This window comes from Lynx rufus, unplaced genomic scaffold, assembly GCF_022079265.1.
Source record: "Lynx rufus isolate CCGP_SWC_20201006 ecotype Redwood Valley unplaced genomic scaffold, mLynRuf1.p SCAF_6, whole genome shotgun sequence".
Classification (NCBI taxonomy): domain Eukaryota; kingdom Metazoa; phylum Chordata; class Mammalia; order Carnivora; family Felidae; genus Lynx; species Lynx rufus.
The window spans coordinates 110,959,825-110,979,348 of NW_025814878.1; the positions used below are offsets into that span (position 1 = coordinate 110,959,825).

The window sequence follows — 19,524 nt, forward strand, 5'->3', positions numbered from 1 at the left end:
AAGGGGAGGGAGCAAGTATTGAGGATATTGGGGAAAGAGAATTCTAGCTGTAGGGATCAGCATGTACAAAGGCCCTGAGGCAGAGCCCACAGTGCACTTCTAGAACAAGCCAGCATCTTTGCCCTGCAAATACATTCAAGATTTGTACCTTTCGTGTCCCTCTGTGCTGTAGATGTCCACAGCCCCATCTGCAAATGCAGCCACACTTACTCATTAGAGTTAAGCAAACTGCACCTCCAGACCCAGAAGAGGTCCTAGTCAGGGAGCTCCGGGGTTCCTCTGAGGAACCTTATTTTCTCCATCTGTAAAATGGGGCAAATAAATCATCCCTGCCCGGCTTACTGCGCTGGGTGGCTGTGACAGACAGATGGAGACGCAGGCCTGCAAACTGCAAATTACTCTGCTCATTCAAAGGGGACTGATTGTAACTGTTTCTCAGTCAGGAGAATGTTGGAGTAATAGTTCCTTTGTCCAAAGCTGCAGTGTGTCTGCTGCGTGCTGTCAGCATTGGGGGCAGGATCATTCTTCATGTCCCAGGACCTCCCTGTGCGTCGTGGGGCGCTTAGCACCCCTGGTCTCAGCCATGGCTACCAGTAGAGCCCCAGGCATTGGCAGAGACCCAGAACTTTCCTACACATTCCCATGCCCCTAGGGGAGGCAGCACCTTCCCCAGCTGAGAAATCTCAGATGTACTGCTAAAAAAAAAAGTTTGAAAACCGTCGATCTCGTTCCGTTTTCTCAGAGATAAGGAAACTGAGGCCCAGAGAGGGGACATGATTTGTTTCAGGTCAGTCTTCACCGTAACAAATCAGTCAGGGTCCAGGATGCTTATTAAAATGCCTGTGCCCTGTCCAGTTCTCCGGGGTTCCATATCAGGAGGCTCGGGAACCCGTGTATAGAGCTTCTCATACTTAATTTCCTGTGTGCAGAATCTTCGGGGGATCTTGTTAACGTGCCACGAATCTGCATGTCTGCATTCTAAGCAGCATCAAGGTGCTACTGCTGCTGCTACTGGTCCAGGGACCACACTCTGAGCAACAAAGTCCCTGGGTGAATCCATATGGTCAGGCAGGTTAGGGAGCTGCCTCAGCCCAGAGCCTTGTGGGGGGCAGTGGGGTTCAACCCCGGCTGTCGGTTAGACTCATGTGAGGAGCTAAAAAACGATCCAGGGCAAGAGCCCTACCCCCAAAACGGAAACGGATGTAATTGGTTTGGGGGTCCCCTGGTCCTTGGGGGACCAGGCTGCAAGATGATCATTGGTCATCTGGTGACCGCTGGCCAGGGTAGAGGCCACTGCCATGGTCCACTGCTAGTGAAAGGAGGCTTTGTCCGTCCGGGTGCCTGACACCATAACCACAGCAGGTAGGGGTCTCCGAGGCCCAGCTCAGCACCCACAGACCTTCCCATTATTTGGGGCTGACGTCAAGCAGAAGCCCTCCCTGGCCTACCCAGAGAGTTGGTAACGATAGCAGAATCTGCACCAGTAGGGGCTTCCCCAAATTCTGGGGTAGAGTTCTCTGGCACAGGTAATAGGTCCCCTGCCCCAGTCTTGCCTCATTTAATTGGTTTTGGCAGCCAGGCTTTCACTTGTCTCCATGATCCTAAATCATTATTGCAGCGAGGTGCCAGGTAGCTGCCTGTCTTGGCCGAGCTGATGCCAAAGCCGCCAGGAGGCATAGGTCGAAAGGCATCTGCTCTGAAGGGGGGCCCCCCGCCAGGTACCTCCAGGGAGAGAACAGGCTGCTTATGAGGGTCTCAGGGCTGAGAAGGCAGGGATCACGAGACACCAGAGGGATGAGTCGGGACAAGTAAGGTTTAAGATAAGCGCAGACCAAAGAGGGGTGCTTTAGGTCGACAGTTAGCAGGACATGGAAGGGTGGAGCTAGTCAGCTTTGGCAGGTTTTCAGACCTGTGTCAGGAAGACCCCCTTGCCCTCCACACTCCACATCGGCGTCCACTTAGGGGAAACTCGTGCTCTTGGCGTGACCCCTGTGCCCCAGTGACAGAGGCAGGGCCCTCCTAGGATGCAGTTTGGCATCAAAGTCAAGAGTGCAGGCTCTGGAGTCAGACCGACCAGGGTTCCAGTCTCACTCAGCCGTGTCCCGGGCAGATGGCATGACCTGTTTGAAGCCAGTTTCCTTGGCTATAAAATGGGACCACAGCTGCACTTCTAGGGTCGTTGTGGGTACTGTATGCAGTGGGGTCTGCAGAAGTGGCCTGCTGTGTGCCCCCTGACTCTCAGCAAACCGTCTCCCCCCAACCCTGGGCTCCCCGCTGACCAAGCTGCCTTTTGTTTTCAAGGTCACGCTGCTTTCCTTTGCGGTGGAGTCCGAGTGCACGTTTCTTGACTACATCAAAGGAGGGTGAGAAGAGATCCAGCCCGGTTTCTTTGGCTTCAGGGAGAGGAAGGGGGCCCCACCCATCGACATGAGCAGCTCTAGCCCCAAGCTGGCCTCTTTGAGGCCCCAGACGTAGCCTGTGAGCCCTGAGCAAACACCCATTTCGGGCCTCAAACAACTCGCCCGGAGCCATGCATGTCCCTGGATCCTGAGTGGCCGGAGAGGGGGCTCCTGAGCTGTGGAGGCTCCAGCCTGGGTCACGTCAGGTTCCCTTGCAGGGATGGGATCTGGAGGTGGTAGGGACTCCGTGGCAAAGAGAACTAAGGGCTTAGGGAGGTGGTGGAAAGAGCCCTGGACTAGGAGTTAGGAGGCCCAGGCTCTCGGCCCTTCTTAGCCACTTGCTAATTTAGCCCCATTACTTTGGGCAGGTCGCTTTCCCTCCCTTCGTATCAGTTTCCTCCTTTACACACATAGAAGTTGGAGTCAAGTGAATTCTAATGGTCCTTCCTTCTCTGAGCTGCTGATACCTGGTCTGTCGGGGAGGCTGGGGGCAGGGGGTGGGCAATGATTAACCTGCCCAGTGCCATCAAGGACATACAAGGGACAGGAGGCATTGGGGGCTGAGCCATCAGGTGGTCCCAGGTGGTCAGACACGAGTGTAAGAAGCAGAAAGAGCCAGAGGGGTTGGCATCCAGGCCGAGGCAGGCAGGGAAGCCTGGAGGCTCCAGCCAACAGCTTGCGGAAAGAGAGTCTGACTCCCAGGTGAGGTTAGTGTGCTCCCTGCCAGAACAGGTGCCAGGTCAGGGTGTGGGAAGCCGAGAGCCCACAGGTGCTGGCAGGTGAGTGACTACACCTGTCTGGCAAGAAGACAGGGCAGGTGCCAAAGGCTCATCCCAGCCAAGTGGGCACTTGGCTGTCGGGCTCTCCAGGGCAGAGGGAAAAGTCAGGCCCTGGGAAGCCACACTTACTCTCCCATGACACCACTCCCTGTCGCCTTGAAACTGGTTTCAAGGTTGCGAGCTTTCCTACCCACTGAGCACACACCTCCCTGCGGTCACCCAGAGCCCCCCGCCCCCCCCCCCCCGCTGCCCCCCGCCCCCGCCTCTCCTCTGAGCCTACTCCAGACCCTGCCCTTGCTCCCATCCCCCATCAAAACTGCCCTGTTCTCTATCCCATCAAGCATTCCATGGCACCTGCTAATTCTCAAGCAGTCCACATCCTGTTTCTCCTCATTTGCATAGTGCCCCCAATTTACAGAGCACAGTGGGCAGGGTGAGGATGATTATCTCCCATTTTACATAACTTGCCCGTGGCCACACGCCCAGCCAGCAGCAGGGTTCCTCTGTCGCCACATGCTGCATTTCTTCCACAGTAATGAATAATCGTGGCCCTGCCTGCCTCACAGCTACCAGGTGGGGTGTGATGCAGGCGGAGACAGTGGAGTTAAAGGGTTGGGTGCCGCGATGTCTCATGGAGGAGCCCTCAGAGGCTGCTGGCGCCTCCCTGGCCCTCCCCCACACCTCCCTCCGCCCTCCCCAGAGACTTGAGCCAGAGAGCTGGCTCCGGGGAGCGAGAGCTCCACGTACGTGTCCAGGCAGGCAGCCGATGGATGCTCTTGTCCCGGGATCCTCTCTGGACCTGGAGAGAGGGATTGGCCACCTCTGCCCGGTGTCAGAGGGAGCAGCTTGCTCAGCAGCCTGCCTTCTGCCCTGCTCTGCCCTTAGGCGGGAGAGGCGAGCCCGCAGGGAGCAGCTGTCCCCTAACTGTACCTGCTTTCCAGCCCCTTCCTTCCCTGAGTCGTTTCAGAACCCAGAGCAGGGGAAGACCAGTTAAGGAATGAGGCTTGCCTCTCCCGTCACCCTTATTTGGAAGAGCCGGGCCGGTGGGTGTCCCTCAGCTGTGGTCCCATAGGCGAGAACCACCCTCCCAACAGTGGCCCTGGGAGCAGAGCTCTTACCTTCCAGGTGTCTCCCTTCCTCTAACAAAGACACGATCTGTCTATTCCCCAGTGAGACATGACCACAAAGAGATGAATAGGGTAGGTCAACTGCTGTAACAGATAATCCCGTGACCTCAAGGCTTAATACAAACAACGGTTTATTTTTCATTCATGGGATGGCAGGGATGGGTGAGATGCTCTACACAGTCAGTGAGGGACCCAGGCTCTTGCCTCCTGGTGGCTGCATCTCTCGCAGATGTTGGGAGTCCAGTGGATGCTGTGCCTCCTGGCAGCAGACGAGGGGAAAGAGCGTGGGCTGGACCGTCTCTGGCCAGCAGACCCTGGCTTGGGTCTCCTGCTAACCGTGTCCTTCATCCTTCCTGGGGGACGATGGTCCCGTGAGCAGCAGCTCATCTGTGGTCAGGTGGGGAGAGGGCTTTGGCTTCTGAGAGGTGCCGTCTGCTACATGCAGATGAAGTGAGCCCGGCCCCATCTTACATCACCCCAACTGGGGCCCACCAGAAGGGTGTCCCCAGGTGTGATCCCAGAACCCCGTCTTCAGAATCCATCCCTGGATGAGGGCAGGGAATGTCTGTTGAGGGAATGTCTGTTGAAGAAGCAGATTCTGGGGCCCCATCTCAGACCCAACTGAACTGGCATCCTTTGGAGTGGGGCCCTAGGACCTTCTTCTTAAACAAATTCCCCTGGTGACTCTGTGGTCACTAGAACCACGAGACTAGACGTTATCAGGTTCACGTCGTGTCGGCTTTGTTCTTTAATTTTTTTTTTTAATGTTTCTTTATTATTGAGAGGCAGACACAGAGTGTGAGCAGGGGAGGGGCAGAGAGAGAGGGAGACAGAGAATCTGAAGCAGGCTCCGAGCTGTCAGCACAGAGCCTGATGCGGGGCTCGAACTCAAAAACTGTGAGATCGTGACCTGAGCTGAAGCCGGACGCTTAACCGACTGAGCCACCCAGATGCCCCTTGTCGGCTTTGTTCTGTCAGCATCTAGCACAGAACCTAGAACAGCCAAACCCTCAGAAAGCTTCCACCCTGAATCTGAAGCCTCAAAACCAAACCTTTTATTACAGAAAAATTCCAAATACATGCAAAAGTAGAGAGAAGGTGTAATGAGACCCCAAATACCCAGATTCAACAGTTACCAACTGCTGGCCAGCCTTGTTCCATGCATGCATGCTTCCTTTCACCCAGTTAGTTTAATTTAAATGTTTATTTTTGAGAGAGAGAGAGAGAGAGAGAGAGAGAGAGAGAGAGAGCAAGCAGGGGAAGGGCAGAGAGAGAGGGGGATAGAGGATCTGAAGCGGCTCTACACCAACAGCAGTGAGCCTGATGTGGGGCTCCAGCTCACAAACTGGGAGATCATGACCCGAGCTGAAGTCAGACTGTCAACCAACTGAGCCATCCAGGCGCCCCTCGTCCAATTATTTTGAAGCAAATCTCAGACATCATATTTCATTCCCCCAAATACTTCAGGATATAGCTCTAAAATATAAGGACTTTTTTTTTTTTTTTTTTTTTTTTGAGACAGAGAGAGACACAGCATGAGCAGGGGAGGGGCAGAGAGACAGGGAAACAATCCGAAGCAGGTTCCAGGTTCTGAGCTGTCAGCACAGAGCCTGACACGGGGCTCGAACCCATGGACTGTGAGATCATGACCTGAGCTGAAGTCGGACACTTAACCGACTGAGCCACCCAGGCGCCCCTAAAATTTAAGGACTTTCTTTTTTTTAATAAAAGAAATTAGATTTTATTTATTTATATTTACTTTTTAATGTTTATTTTTGAGAGAGAGAGAAGGAGAGAGATCACAAGTGGAGGAGGGGTAGAGACAGAGAGGGAGACAGAATCTGAAGCAGGCTCCAAGCTGTCAGTGGAGAGCCCGACGTGGGGTTCAAACCCACGAATCTATGAGATCATGACCTGAGCTGAAGTTGGATGCTTAACTGACTGAGCCACCCAGGCGCCCCTATTTTATTTTTTTAAAAGATTTCATTTTTAAGCAATCTCTACACCCAACGTGGGGCTCGAACTTACAACCCCAACATCAAGAGTTGCATGCTCTACCGACTGAGCCAGCCAGGGGCCCCAAGGACTTTCTCTTTGTAAAATGTACCCATAATACCATAATTACACCTACAAATCAAACAGTTCCTTAATACCAAAGACCTTTTCAGTGTTTGAATTTCCCCCGTTGTCTTACTTAATTGGCTTGTTTGAATCAGAAATCCAGGTAAGATCAATGTATTGCGATTGGTCCATTTGCCCCTTAATTCTCTTTTTATCTGTTGATTCCCCCAAGTACCTGAGGCTTTGCTGAAACAGATTCCTGCTCCCCGCCAAGGGATTCTGATTCACGAGGTCTGCAGGGGGCCTGGACTCCTCACTGCTGCCCCCAGACTGGCTTTTCTGGCTGCATCCCCCTGCTGTCATTTAACATGTTCTTCTGTCCCTTGTATTTCCTGTAAACAACTGGGAGATCTGGAAGTTCAGTAGGATTCACGTTCCAGCTTTTGGCAAGGCAGCATCATAAGTGGGGTGTTGTTCTTCCCTCAGAGATGCACAGTGTCTCTGTCTCTCTTTTTTTGTCAAGTAAGCGTGAACCCCGAATCTGACTCCAAATTTGAACCAGAAACACAGTGGGACCCTACTTCACCTAACTCAGGTGGGCCCAGGCGCAGGGTTGGGAGAATAAATAAGTCATCGTCACCAGGTGTCCACACGGAACGGAATCATCCTCAAAGAGCTTTCGTACTGCCCACCTCTTATACTCACAACAATCCTCTGGGGGGGAGGCTGTGGCTGGCATTACTATCCGTGTTTTCCAGAGCTGATAGACAAGGGACTCCACTAAAGCCGCATGCCTGGCAAGCCGTGGGGCTGGGGTGGAAGCCAGATTGCCTCCTGTCCAGCTAACTCCCCTGCTCCTCTTCCTCTTTTAGGACCCAGATCAACTTCACGGTGGCCATCGATTTCACGGCCTCCAATGGTGAGTGGGGGATGGGCAGAGGAGCTGGCGTGGGGCTGGGGCTGGGGATGGGGCTGGGGCTGGAAAGGGATGGGGGGTACTTTTCAGAGCTGTCGTAGTTGGTCCTAGCTGGGAGCCAGATCTCCCATATTCTCTGGCCTCATCCTCATCAAAAAGAAGGTACTTAAGCCTGGAGAGCCAAAGTATAATCAAGATGGCAAAGGCATCCCCAGACTGGACCATGGTCTAATAAATCTGGGCTCTGGACCTATGTGCCCTGAGGCACAGCCTTGCCCTTGAGGGCACCCAGTCTTCCTGCAAGGATAGGGCAGTGCTGCTCTGGGCCCACAAACAGCACATGGAGAAAAAGTGTTTCCTCATGGGATTAAACCTCACATCCTTTGTGCAGGCCGACTTTCAGGCCGAGCAGAGCTCTGTGGTCCTCAACGAGGGCAGGAGCCCCCAGTTCCCACCCTTGCTGGGGCTGTCCCAGCTCCCTTCCCTCCTCTGACCTCGGTTGGGCTATGACCGAGTCACCAGGAACAATCAGTGCCCCACTTTACACTGTTAGAAACTTCACAACCTTCCTTGGAGTCTGGACCTCCATTAGCGGTGCTCAGTGCCCATTTCCGTGTCTATCAGAAGGAGCCCAGGTTTTGGACTCCTCAGGTGGACCCTAGCATCCTAGAGTGGTAGGAAGTCAGAGCTGGAAGGGGCCTTGTCGTTACAATGAGGGGAGTTCCAGTAACACACCACGACTCCTCACAACAATCCCAGGAGGTGAGACTATTATCCCCACTCTACGCACGAGGAACTGAGGCTGAGAGGTTAAGGAACCATCCACGAGCACACAGATAGAGACAGGATCTGTACCTTGGCAGTCTATGCCAGAGTGCCCCTCATTAATAAACAAATAAGTAAAATGCGGGCATTATCAGTGGTGACAAGGGCTATGGAGAAAATGTAAGCAGGAAGAGGGACAGGGAGCGTTGGGGGAGGCTGTAATTTCCAGGAGTCTGCTCAGGAAGACCACACACCATGTACACATTTATAGAAAAGTGTCCCAGAGGGAACCACCATTGCAGAGGCCCTGGGGTGGGGATGGTAAGGGGTCAGGCCTGAGTGGGTGATAGGAGGGGGTGGCAGGAGGCCAGGAGGGAGGTAAGCAGAGGCCAGACCCCGTGGGGCCTGTGGGCACCCCCCGCCCCGGTTGGGACTGGGTGGGATAGGAGCATGGGAGCATTTGGAGGAGAGAAGAGGCATGATCTAGCTGCCTGGGGTTTGACAGGCTCGTCTGGCTGGACGGCAGGCCCCAGGGCAGAGGCCGAGAGCTGGGCTGGGCTGCTGCCGTCCTGCAGGCGAGTGGCTGGTGGTGTCACAGAGCTGAAGACAGTAGATGGGATTCTGCATACATTTTGAAGGTTTAGCAACCAGGAGTTACTAAAGGATTGAAGGTGTGGCAAGAGAGAAAGGAGTCAAGGATAAATAAATCAAATTAGGGGTGCCTTGGGCACCCCCCACTGCATTCCGAGCCCGGGGAGCTTGGAGTGTCAACACCAGCAAATGTGCCCGTGTCCCGTGTTGCAGGGAACCCCTCGCAGTCCACGTCCCTGCACTACATGAGCCCCTACCAGCTGAACGCCTATGCACTGGCGCTGACTGCCGTCGGGGAGATCATCCAGCACTATGACAGCGACAAGATGTTCCCTGCCCTTGGCTTCGGGGCCAAGCTACCCCCTGATGGAAGGGTGTCCCACGAGTTCCCGCTGGTAGGAGGTCCTGGGAGGACAGGCTGAGGGCCCACCGGGCTCGGGGCGTGGTGACGAGCCTGGGGCAAGGGGACATCCGTGCAGCCCTTGGGCGGGGGGTGGGGGGGCGGTAAGCTGCCTGCTGTGTGTAGGGGGGCTTGTAGCAGGGCCTCCAGAAGCCCACTCCCCAGCTGGCTCACCAGCATCTCCTCTCCATGTCTGATGCCACCCGCAGTGGGGTCTGCCCTCTTTTTTCTGACAAGACCCGAGTAGAGGTGGAGTAGAGACGTGGCTGAACTACCCCCACCAAAACCCCAGAAATCAGGGTAAAAGGGGTGTGCGTTGGGTATGGGCAACTACAGGTAATTCCAGAAACTCCCCGAGTTAGTGCTGCGATGGGGGACCTGAGGGATGCTTTCTCAGGCCACCTCCTCTCCCTCCCTCCCACGAGCTGGGGACGCTCAATTGTGCCAGGCACAGGACACGGGAGGACAGGTTAGTTGGCTGGCCCTTCCAGAGCCACTCAGACCCTGCAGTCATTTTAGGACGGAGTGGTTTGCCCGGGGGGCCCCCCGAGGGAAGCAGCCAGGGCTCTCGTGGAGGGGGTGCCGCCTGAGCAGGTACAAAGAGTGGTGCAAGGGGCAGGTCGGAACCCTGCTCACCCAGAGCACGTGTTGCCCTGGGGCTCCCTCCTCTTCCCCTACCCCCCACCAGAGAAGAGTCTAGGAGATCCCAGACCTGCTGGCCTCCCCCTCCCTGGCTGTACGCCGCACCCCCCCCCCCAGCAGAGCACCTGGCTGCCCTCCTTCCCACTCCTCCCTCCTTCCTGAGCTCAACCTCCCCATCCCCGGTGCCCCCAGAACGGCAACCAGGAGAACCCCTCCTGCTGCGGCATCGATGGCATCCTGGAGGCCTACCACCACAGCCTGCGCACGGTGCAGCTCTACGGCCCAACCAACTTCGCCCCTGTGGTCACCCACGTGGCCAGGTGAGTGCCGGGGCCACTGGACGCCCATCCCCACATCTTCACACGGCCTTCGTGTCCACCCCCGTCCTCTTGGGAAGGTGGGAGGAGGTGTCTCTTCCCGTCGACCCGCCTTTCAGAGAGCTCTGACCCTAAAGAGACACCCTCCGGCTAAAGGCTTGTCCCCACCAAAGTGTGGGGGGCGGGGAGGGACACCGAGCGGGCCAGACAGATAGCAGCCCCCACCCCACCCCACCCCAGGACCGCGGCCGCAGTGCAGGATGGCTCTCAGTACTCGGTGCTGCTGATCATCACGGACGGGGTCATCTCGGACATGGCACAGACTAAGGAGGCTATCGTCAATGTGAGCTGGGGGGGTGGGGAAGGGGGAGGAAAATGGGGGTGGGGGGCATGCCTTCCCGCTGCTTTAGAGGAACCCTTGGGACGAGGCTTTCCACGCAGTGGGGTTTGGGGGGCGGAGGGGGCACCGGCTGATGAAGGGTCCTACCGATGACCTCTGCACCCACCCTAGATGGTCCACTCCCTCTAGATGCCTGTGGTTCCCTTATTAGCCCATCTCTAGGACTGCTGCCCCAGACCCCAGCCCAGCCTGGCCAGGTCCAGCGGGAGCCCAGAGTGGGGGAGGCCCAGGAACATGGCTGCCCCTACTGGGTGTTCTCCCTGTATAAGGGACTCCCACCCCAGCTGGCACTCCTAGTTGCCCACATAAAAGATGTCCCACTTGGTGGCCCAGGGACAGAAGCGGGGATGGGGGTGTCTCACAGAAGCAGACCTGTGACCCATTTCACCGTCTCGACCCTCTCTTCCTCTCTGGGGCCTCACCTTGGTTTCCCTTTGTCTGTGTCCTTCCGCCTCCCCCCTTTTCTGTGTTTCTGCGTGTCTCCATCCTTCTGTTCCATTTCTTCTCTTTTCCTTCTGTCTTCTGTTGACCCACCCCTTTCTGCCCCTACCCATGATCTCCCAGGCTGCCAAACTGCCCATGTCCATCATCATCATTGGCGTGGGCCAGGCGGAGTTCGACGGTAAGTCCCCATCCCCCCAGGTATTCCCCCAGAGGCTTCAGGCCCTTGGGAATGACCCTTCCCCGAAGAGTGAGAGCTCATGGGTGGGTGTGACTGTCTGGGTGAGCACAGGGTGTAAGGGTGTGTTTGTTTGCACAGGGAAGGGTGTGTCGGGCTGTGTACCCATCCCAAGGCTGTGGGGAGGAGGCCCAGTCACTCCTCCCTCCTCCAACCCTGGGAGCTTGGGGAGGGTGGGGGAGCTGGAACACTGGGCTAGAAGCCAGGGGTTCACCTGGTTGGGCTCCTCCTGTCTCCTGGCCTCAGTTTCCTCATCTCTAACATGGGGATCTGGTCTGACGGTCTCTGTCTTGGATTGGCCTGGGATTGGAGGACAAGTTCCACTGGTGTGCCAGGCCCAGGTGCCCACCATTAATTCACCCCACCCCCAATGCCTCTCCTCACACAGCCATGGTGGAGCTGGATGGTGACGACGTGCGGATCTCCTCCCGGGGGAAGCTGGCAGAACGGGACATTGTCCAGGTGAAACCCAAATCCTGCCTGCTCCAAGGAAGATGCAAGAGCCCCTCTAGCCAGGCTGGCCTTATACACCCCCCTTTTAGAGACTTCTCTAGAAAGGGGCCCTGGAGAGAGCCCCAGAGTGGCCTGGCCACCGGAGAAGGGAGCAGGAATCAGTGCTTGGGTCACACTTCTCCCCCAGCTGGACCCCTCTCTCCCATGTCTGAGACTCACCCCTAATGTTGTTACCCCGACCAGAATGCTCTGCCAGTGCTCTCCCTGAGCCCCCAGGTCTCCTTGGCCTCCTGCATGCAGAGCACTCACACTTGATATTTGCACCTTCCATTGTCTTCTGCTGGGCCGCCTTCCCAGTGGGAGGGCAAACCCTTGAAGGGGGGGGAGGTGTCTATAGTGTTGCTGCGGCCCTCTCCGCCCTCTCCGAGAACGGGCAGTGCTTGCTTAATTGAAGCCCTGTCTGAACATCCCATGTACGATGGCAGATGTAATGAGCAGACAGGTCTTTGTCCTCAGGGTGTCCCTGCCCAGTCAAGCCTCAGAATGCACCTTAGTAAGCACTTCTGTCTGTGAATCTCCTGCAGACTGAGTCCCTAGTGTTTAGGAGATTGGGAATAAAAACTGACATTCTCCAGAACCCCTGGATTAAAAAGAAAAGAAAAAAAAAAAAAAAAGAAAAAGAAAAAAGGAGGGGATGGAGGAGGGTTCATTCCAGGGGTAGAGAGCAAAGAGAGGAGGCTAGACCTCAGAGCAGGGGCAATCTGGGAGGGGGGACCCTTGCATAGAAAGGCCTAGAGCCAGGAATGCACTGAGGCATTCAAAGGGTGATGAGGGGCTCAAGGGGCCTGGGAGGAAGCCAGAGGGGCCTGACTTTAGGTGTCAGCGCGAGAGAGAAGAGGAGAAGCGGAGCCAAAGAGAGAGAGGTGGGGGGAGATGGGAAGGCCCGCTCTTACAAGCCAGGGGGCTCAGTCAGCGTTTCCTGAGCACTGGCTAAGTCCCTGTGTTGGTGCCAGGACTTCAGAGATTAAGTGCTCTTGTTTGGTGATGTATCCTGGCATGACGTAGATGCTCAGTACGAATCTGTTGAGTGAATGAGAGAACAGGGGCTATGAGAATTCACCACCATGGGGAGGGGGTGAGTGCAGAGGGCCGCCGCTGAGGAGGAATAGGACAGGAACCCAGGCCTGGAGATGTGGGGGCTGTGGTCCAGCCGGAGACCCTGCCTGACCCTGCCTTCCCTCTGGCCAGTTCGTGCCCTTCAGGGACTACGTGGACCGCACTGGCAACCACGTGCTGAGCATGGCCCGCCTGGCCCGCGATGTGCTGGCCGAGATCCCTGACCAGCTGGTGTCCTACATGAAGTCACAGGGCATCCGCCCGCGACCCCCGCCTGCGGCCCCAGAGCCCTCGCCCCCACAGTCCCCAGCCCGCACGCCCCCTGCTTCCCCCCTGCACACACACATCTGAGCGCTCTTCCCGAAGTCCCCTGGCCTGTGGCTGGCGGCTGGGGCCCGGGGAGGCCAGTGGAAGTGTAGGCGGGGTCTCCAATTTGCCCCGCCCAGCGGGGGGGAGTATAGGCGGGGTCTCTTGCAATTTGCCCCGCCCAGCCTTTGTAACGTGTGTGCCTGGGAGGCCAGCAGGAGGCGGGGCCTCTGAAGACTCCTCTCTAATTTCCTAGCCTTATGGCCCAACCCAGGGAATTGGGAGGGTACAGGTGGTGGAGGTGAGGTACTGGGCCCCTGCCCTTCTCATTTCCCCCTGATACCTGGTTCTGGCCCAGCCAGGAAGGTGTTAACAGTGAGGAGAAGTGAGGTCCCCCTCGGCCCACCTGGCAATCCCATCTGCTCCTATATGGCCGTGAAGCCTGGGCTGGGCCTCCCTCCTCCTGTGGTGTCTATTTCTATACCTGGCCCCTGCCCTCCTACCCCAGTATCTATCCCATCCCTATTTCCAGTGAACCCTGTGAGGCTGCTGGGTTTGCAGGGATGCCTGAACATGTGACCCTTCCCAGGGACACCCGCATGCTCTGGGAGCCCTGCGGACCCATGCGGGGGAGGCTGTGAGGGGAGGCCGTAGGCCGCATGGTGGGCTGGGAATGGAGGCCTTTTGGGCACAGGGTCCTTTCTGGTGCCTCTCAAGCCCAGAAGGACATGGTTTTAGATACACAGATCCACAGGCCTTTCCTTGGTGTAGACCCACAGGCATCTCTACAGCTGACTTCTGATTCCAGGCATCCCCTTCTCTTGCCAGAGGTCCCTGGGGCCCCTGGGGCCCAGGCCTCTGCTACCCCCCTGGAGGCCTTGGAAGGAGCAGTTCAGCCCCAACTCCTACACTGCCCCTCTGACCCACGGGGATAAGAGATAGAGGTCCTGGGTTCAAGCCCTGCCTCTAGCTGCCGCCCGTGGGAACCCAAGCAAGGCCCTCCTGCCTTCTGGGTCTCAGTTTCCACATCTGTAAGTCAAGAGGGTTGACCAGATGGTCCCGGATTTACCTTCAGCTCTGATGTCCTGAGAGTCCATTCATGCCATGCCCAGCTCCCCCCATCCCACTCCTTAGCAGTGCGACCCATTACCCCAGGCCGTCTTGGCCCTTGGGGTCACCTTGTTCCATCCTGTCACCCCAAATCCACCTGAGTCCTTCAGCCTTGGGCTCTGGTGTCTGAGCCCAAGCTCCTACCCCTGCTGTGGGGAAGGTGAGACAGGTGATCTCACCCCTGGGCCCAACCAGCTGCCCAGCCTTGGTCATGCATGCCAGCCCCTCCTGCAGCATGAGGCTCCGAGGCCCACTGCACATCCCATGCCTGGGCGCCACCCCCCCTCCCCCGCCCCCCCCCCCCCCCCGCGCCCGTCTGCTGCCCAATGCCGCTCCCCTCCCTGTCATGCATGATGGTGGTGTTTCTATGCTGTCTGGTCCTGTGCCCGTCTCTGAGACAGTCTCTGTGTGGAATTTGCCTTAAACTGGAGTAAATTTGGTTCTTTTACTAAAGTTTCTTGTTTTCCTTTCTCTGTGAAAAATAGAAAATATATTGCTGTTCAACAGAGTCCAGGTTCTCCTCTCCATCTTTTTTCCATTCTTTTGTTTAATGAAGATTTACTGAGCAACTACTATGTGCCAGGGTCTGTGCTGGGCACTCAGGATGCGGCAATGAACAAAACACAGGTCCCGTCTCCACATGGAGCTTACAACAAACACATAAATAAGACAGGAAAACCCAGTAAGCACATAAATAGGTAGATAACTTAATTTCAGGTGGTGATAAGAGTTACAAAGACAAAGAACAGAAAATAAGGGGCTAGAGAGGGACAGGGTGATATTTTAATGAGGTGGTTAGGGAGAGCCTCTCTGAGGAAGTGAAGGTTGAAACGAGCCCTAAGGAAATGAGAGGAGGCACGATGGTATCCAAGGCCAAGTAGAAGGAACAGCAAGTGCAAAGGCCCTGAGGCAGGAGCATACTTCACGTGAAGGACAGCAGGGAGGCTTGTGTGATTGGAACTGTATTAAGTGGGGAGATAGTTCGGGAGGTGAGATCAGGGGGGTGAAGAATCCAGAGTGCATAGGGCCTTGTGGGCCGTGGTTAGGGCTTTAGCATTACTCTTGAGTGAAATGGAGTCAGGAGGTGAGAGAGGTGAATAACACGATCAGATTATTCTCAAAAACAGGTGGGTCAGTTTATTACATTTGATCACCCACTGACTCATCCCTCAACAAGTATTTACCTAGCACTCACGCCAGGCCCTGCTCAAGTTTGGAAACACTGATTCACACACAGTTGTACCCTCAGAGGGCAGCCCCTGCCCTCCGTGTCCCTCTTCATCTATCAACCCCTGTGGCCATCAGAGCCCAGGATCGCAGGGAAAGGGGACTTCTCCCCTCCTCTGGGCAAGCTCACTCTCAGATTAGCCCTCCAGCCAGCCATTCCCAATCTGCACATCACAAGAAATTTGGGACTAATTATACCAAAGTTGGGGACTTACTTTCTTCTTATGATTTTATAGTAAATTAGAGCTGATTCATGGCTGTCCCTATAATTAGATCACCCTCTGACTTGCATTCCGATGTGCTTGGAGTGGGTACCGGGTGGGGTCATAGCTTGGGAAGAGGGAAGTTCCCATAACCAGTGACCCATTTTGCCTCACCTTGGACGTCTGTGGGAAAGCGTCAAGCAGAGATGCCCACCTGGCAGGGGAATCAAGTCTCAGAGCCACCGCCCAAGAGGGGCCAAGTGCATCTTTACTGAGCTTGACACTGTAGCTTCTCTCCTGGGTTATTTCTCAAGGTATGGCCCATGAAACATTGTTTTTTTGGCATGGATTTTGGGGGACTGCCTACTCTGAGCCCCTCTCAGAGAATCCCAGTGGCCTTTGGAGCATTCAAGGCTCTGATAAGTCCTGCAGCAAAGAGACCAGTTTAACTTGGTTCAATCTGGTGTTTCCAAAGCTTTTTGACCATGGAGTCAGAGAGAGAGAGAGAGAGAGAGAGAGCGTGTGTGTGTTTAGCTGTAACACTGTTACCAAGCAGAAAACGTTGAACATTCTGTCTTAGGACTTTAAGTAGAGATCACCTCCCTGGTTCCACCACTAACACAGAAGACTGAGGCCTGCTACCAGGAGGCCAGGGGCAGGGCATGGAGTTTGGGAGCTTCTCAGAGGAGGTTGGGTAGGAGAGGTGGGGGCCTTTCATTTCTCTGGAGAGAGGAAGGAAACCACAGAGAAGAAAGGAGGGCGTTCAGAAAGTCACGGCACAAAGGTTGACTTTGTGTTCCCTTGTGGGGCTGAGAGGTGTGTGTGACTGAGCTAGGAGAGGGCAGGCAGAGGAGGGAGAGGCAGCTGAAAGGCTCTCCTGGCCTCTGGGCTCCCACCCCGGGTGCAGCTGTCTTCCCTCCTCACCCCTATTTGCTCCACAGGCCCTCAGGATTAAGGACCCTGGACTGTCATTCCCCAGGTCATTCCCCTCCACACTTCTGCCTTTGGAAGTCCCTTTACCGATCTCTTGTCCACTCCCCTCAAGTGCCCCTGAATTAATAAAAATAAAATGATGACGATAATAATCGCGATGACCAACACTCACATGCACTTATGAAGCAGCAGGTGTTCTGAGCGCTCTATGTGTGTTACGAGTATCTTTATAACAACCCTGTGAAGAAGGTGCTGCCATTATCCCGCTTTCCAGATGAGAAGACGGAGCCACGGAGAGGTTAAGGGACTTGTTCAGGGTCACACCACTAGAAAGTAGTAGAGCCTACAGGTTTCTGAGTCCCAAGGTGGAATGGGAGCATCAACCTAGGTGCCATTTTGGTTGCTGTCTCACCTTTGCTGGGCCACCTGCCCTCTCTGGATCCCAGGGTCCCCACTGGTAAAATGGAGGGGACCGGCTCTAACGTCGCTAAGGGTCTTCCCATCTCTCTTGACTCTCAGCCCTCCCGTCAGCCTATCTTCTCAGACCCTCGCCAGACCCCAGAGGCCTCCGGGGACCTGGGTTGAGGCCAGGCTGGGTGCTCTCCATCACCATCCCGGCCCCGCCCACACCCCCAGGGTGCCTGGCTGCCCCTGGCCTGCAGAAGAGGTCCCTGAGCCCTGCCCGGAAGGGGCGGGAGAGGTAGAAGCAGAGGATGGGGCTGACGGCACAGTTGGAATAGGCCAGGATGGTGCAGAGGCTGGACGCCACGAAAGCCACCGGCGTGGCAGGCAGGCCGCCCACGGCTGCCACGTAGCCCAGCACCGAGCAGGGCCCCCACATCAGCACGAAGACCACCAGCACCACAAGGATGAGCCCTGCGTTCTCCTGGTGCTCCCGGACGCTCTCCCCGCTGGGGCCACGGGGCCGTGTCCGCAGGAGCCAGCCCACGTGGCCGAAAGAGCAGCCCAGCCCCAGCGTACAAGGCAGGAAGGCCAGGGCTCCCAGCAGGCTGAAGTAGCAGGAGGCCTGGGCAGGGCTCAGGAGCAAGAGGCAGGCCGGGGCCCCCACGGCCCCCTCCTCCACGACCACCCTCTGGAACAGCCAGGTAGGCAATGATGCAGTGAGGCCCAGGACCCACGCGGCCCCACAGAGCAGCAGGCGGGCGCCCCGGCCAGACGGGAGGGCCACGTCGGGCCAGGCCACGGCCACGTGGCGCAGGAGAGCCGTGGCCACCATGCTGTAGAAGGTACAGAACATGGTGGCGTTGTTGGTGGCCTGGCTGGCGGTGCAGAGGACGGGGCCCAGCCACCAGTGGGGCCGCAGGAAGCTGAGCAGCAGCACGGGCACCACGCAGGCCAGGAAGAGCAGGTCGGACAGCGTGATGTTCACCATGAGGCTGTTGGTCAGCGCGAGGAGCGGACGGGGGGCGCCTGAGGCCCGGCCCACCACCACCAGCATGAGCCCGTTGGCCACCAGCCCCACCAGCAGGATGAGGCCGCAGACTCCGGCAAAGAGGAGACGCAGCAGTCGCTCAGGTGTGGCTGTGAGCCCGGAGGTGAACGTGGCGTTGGGCTCCGGCCTAGGCTCCATCCTCCTGCTCCACACACACAAGGACAGCGTAGAAACCGGCCTCTTCCCCTGATGAGCGCCCCTCCTTTCCCAGAGCCCTGCATCCAGGGGGCCCCCTTGGCATGCATCGGTCCCCTGAGACCTCACAACAGCCTGATGGGACGGGCTCGGTCTACACCGTGGGCTCAAGTCCCGACTCTGCTACGCTGTAGCTCCGTGACTTTGGGAAGTTACCTAATGTTTCCCTACCTCAGTTTCCTCAACTGTAGAGAAGTAAGGAAATAAGATAAAACCGAGGTCAACAGTAACTGTTACAAAAGGGTAATTTTCATGCTCCTCTTTTTAACGTCTTTATTTCTAAAACTTCTGCGGGGATGGGGCACCTGGGTGGCTCGGTCGGTTAAGCATCCGACTCTAGGTTTCGGCTGAGGTCGTGATCTCACAGTTCATGAGTTCAAGCCCCACACCGGGCTCTGCGCTGACAGCATGGAGCCTGCTTGGGATTCTCTCTCTCTCTCCCCCCACCACCCCCACCCCACCCCGCTCTCTCTGCCTCTCTCCCGCTCAGGCTCTCTCTCTCTCTTTCTCAAAATAAATAAATAAACTTTAAAAATATGAATAAATAAAATTTCTGCAGGGAGTGCAAAACAAATTTGGGGGGTGTGTGTGTGTCTATGTATATGCACGTGCATGCGTGCGTGCATGCACGCGCATATATATTTGTAAACAAAACCTTGCCTGCCTGTGAAACAGATTTTAATTCGAGGTTCAAGTAAGAAAGTGCATATGGAAGGGCTTTGAGAAGGTGTGAAGTCCCTGCCAGCGGTTCCCAAGCTTGTCTGTGCATGGGGATCACCTGAGGAGTTTCAAAAATACTAATGCGTGGGTCCCAGTGACAAGATTTCATTGATGTGGGCTTTTTTGAAAGATTCCAGATGACTCTACGGGGCGGACCAGCTTGGGAACGACCGCCTTTCTATGGCTGTGCTGGGTACCCGGTGGGGGTGGGGGGAGGCACTGCTCCCCAGGTGTCGGATCTTCTCCCCCTCACTGCGTCCTACATGCTGAGAACATGGGGGGCCCCCGGAGCCAGGCTGGGAAACGGAGTCTAGACATCCCAGAGTCAGCCCAGGGGGGCTACTGTCTGCACCTGCCACCGTGCGGATCAGGCCGGGATCCCTAGCTTTCTTGGGAAGCGACTTGCCCATTAACCCAATATGTCCTGAGTCTATACCCTGAACCAGCTTCTAGGGATCCAGCAGCAAATGTGACAGCTCCGTGGGGTCCTGATTCTACTTTCCTTCCCCTTTTCTCCTACACTGGGGGCAGGGGGGAGTCTGGAGAGACCCCTCTCTGGCTCGGAGCCGGGGGTCCCCTGAGCCCCTGCGGCAGAGCCCTGCCTGGGGGACTTGCTTGGCCTCTGGGGCCTGAGGGCAGCCGAGAAGAGACCTCAGGGGGGCCTGTGTGAATTCTGCCTCCAATACCACACCACTGCAAGGTCTCAGGCTCCTTCCAGGAACTGTGGGTGAA

At 56.3% G+C, this 19,524-nt stretch overlaps 2 protein-coding genes across 4 annotated transcripts in view; one reads left to right on the plus strand and one right to left on the minus strand.

Moving 5' to 3' along the window:
* Positions 1-12,996, plus strand: part of CPNE5 (copine 5) — a 92,623-nt gene extending 79,627 nt beyond the window's left edge. For 2 of the 3 annotated variants that reach the window (XM_047102661.1, XM_047102662.1), the window contains 8 exons: positions 2,302-2,363; positions 7,239-7,285; positions 8,852-9,033; positions 9,873-10,000; positions 10,238-10,340; positions 10,962-11,019; positions 11,465-11,538; positions 12,778-12,996. In XM_047102661.1, the coding sequence (XP_046958617.1) occupies positions 2,302-2,363; positions 7,239-7,285; positions 8,852-9,033; positions 9,873-10,000; positions 10,238-10,340; positions 10,962-11,019; positions 11,465-11,538; positions 12,778-12,996 (873 nt within the window). Of the gene's footprint in view, positions 1-2,301; positions 2,364-7,238; positions 7,286-8,851; positions 9,034-9,872; positions 10,001-10,237; positions 10,341-10,961; positions 11,121-11,464; positions 11,539-12,777 lie in introns of all 3 variants that reach the window. The other variant, XM_047102663.1, reaches the window with a different exon arrangement.
* A 3,960-nt stretch (positions 12,997-16,956) lies between these two features.
* Positions 16,957-18,015, minus strand: LOC124529181 (galanin receptor type 1-like). Its single transcript, XM_047103042.1, has one exon. It carries the CDS (start codon positions 18,013-18,015, stop codon positions 16,957-16,959), a length of 1,059 nt encoding a protein of 352 aa, XP_046958998.1.
* Between the last annotated feature and the right edge of the window lie 1,509 nt (positions 18,016-19,524).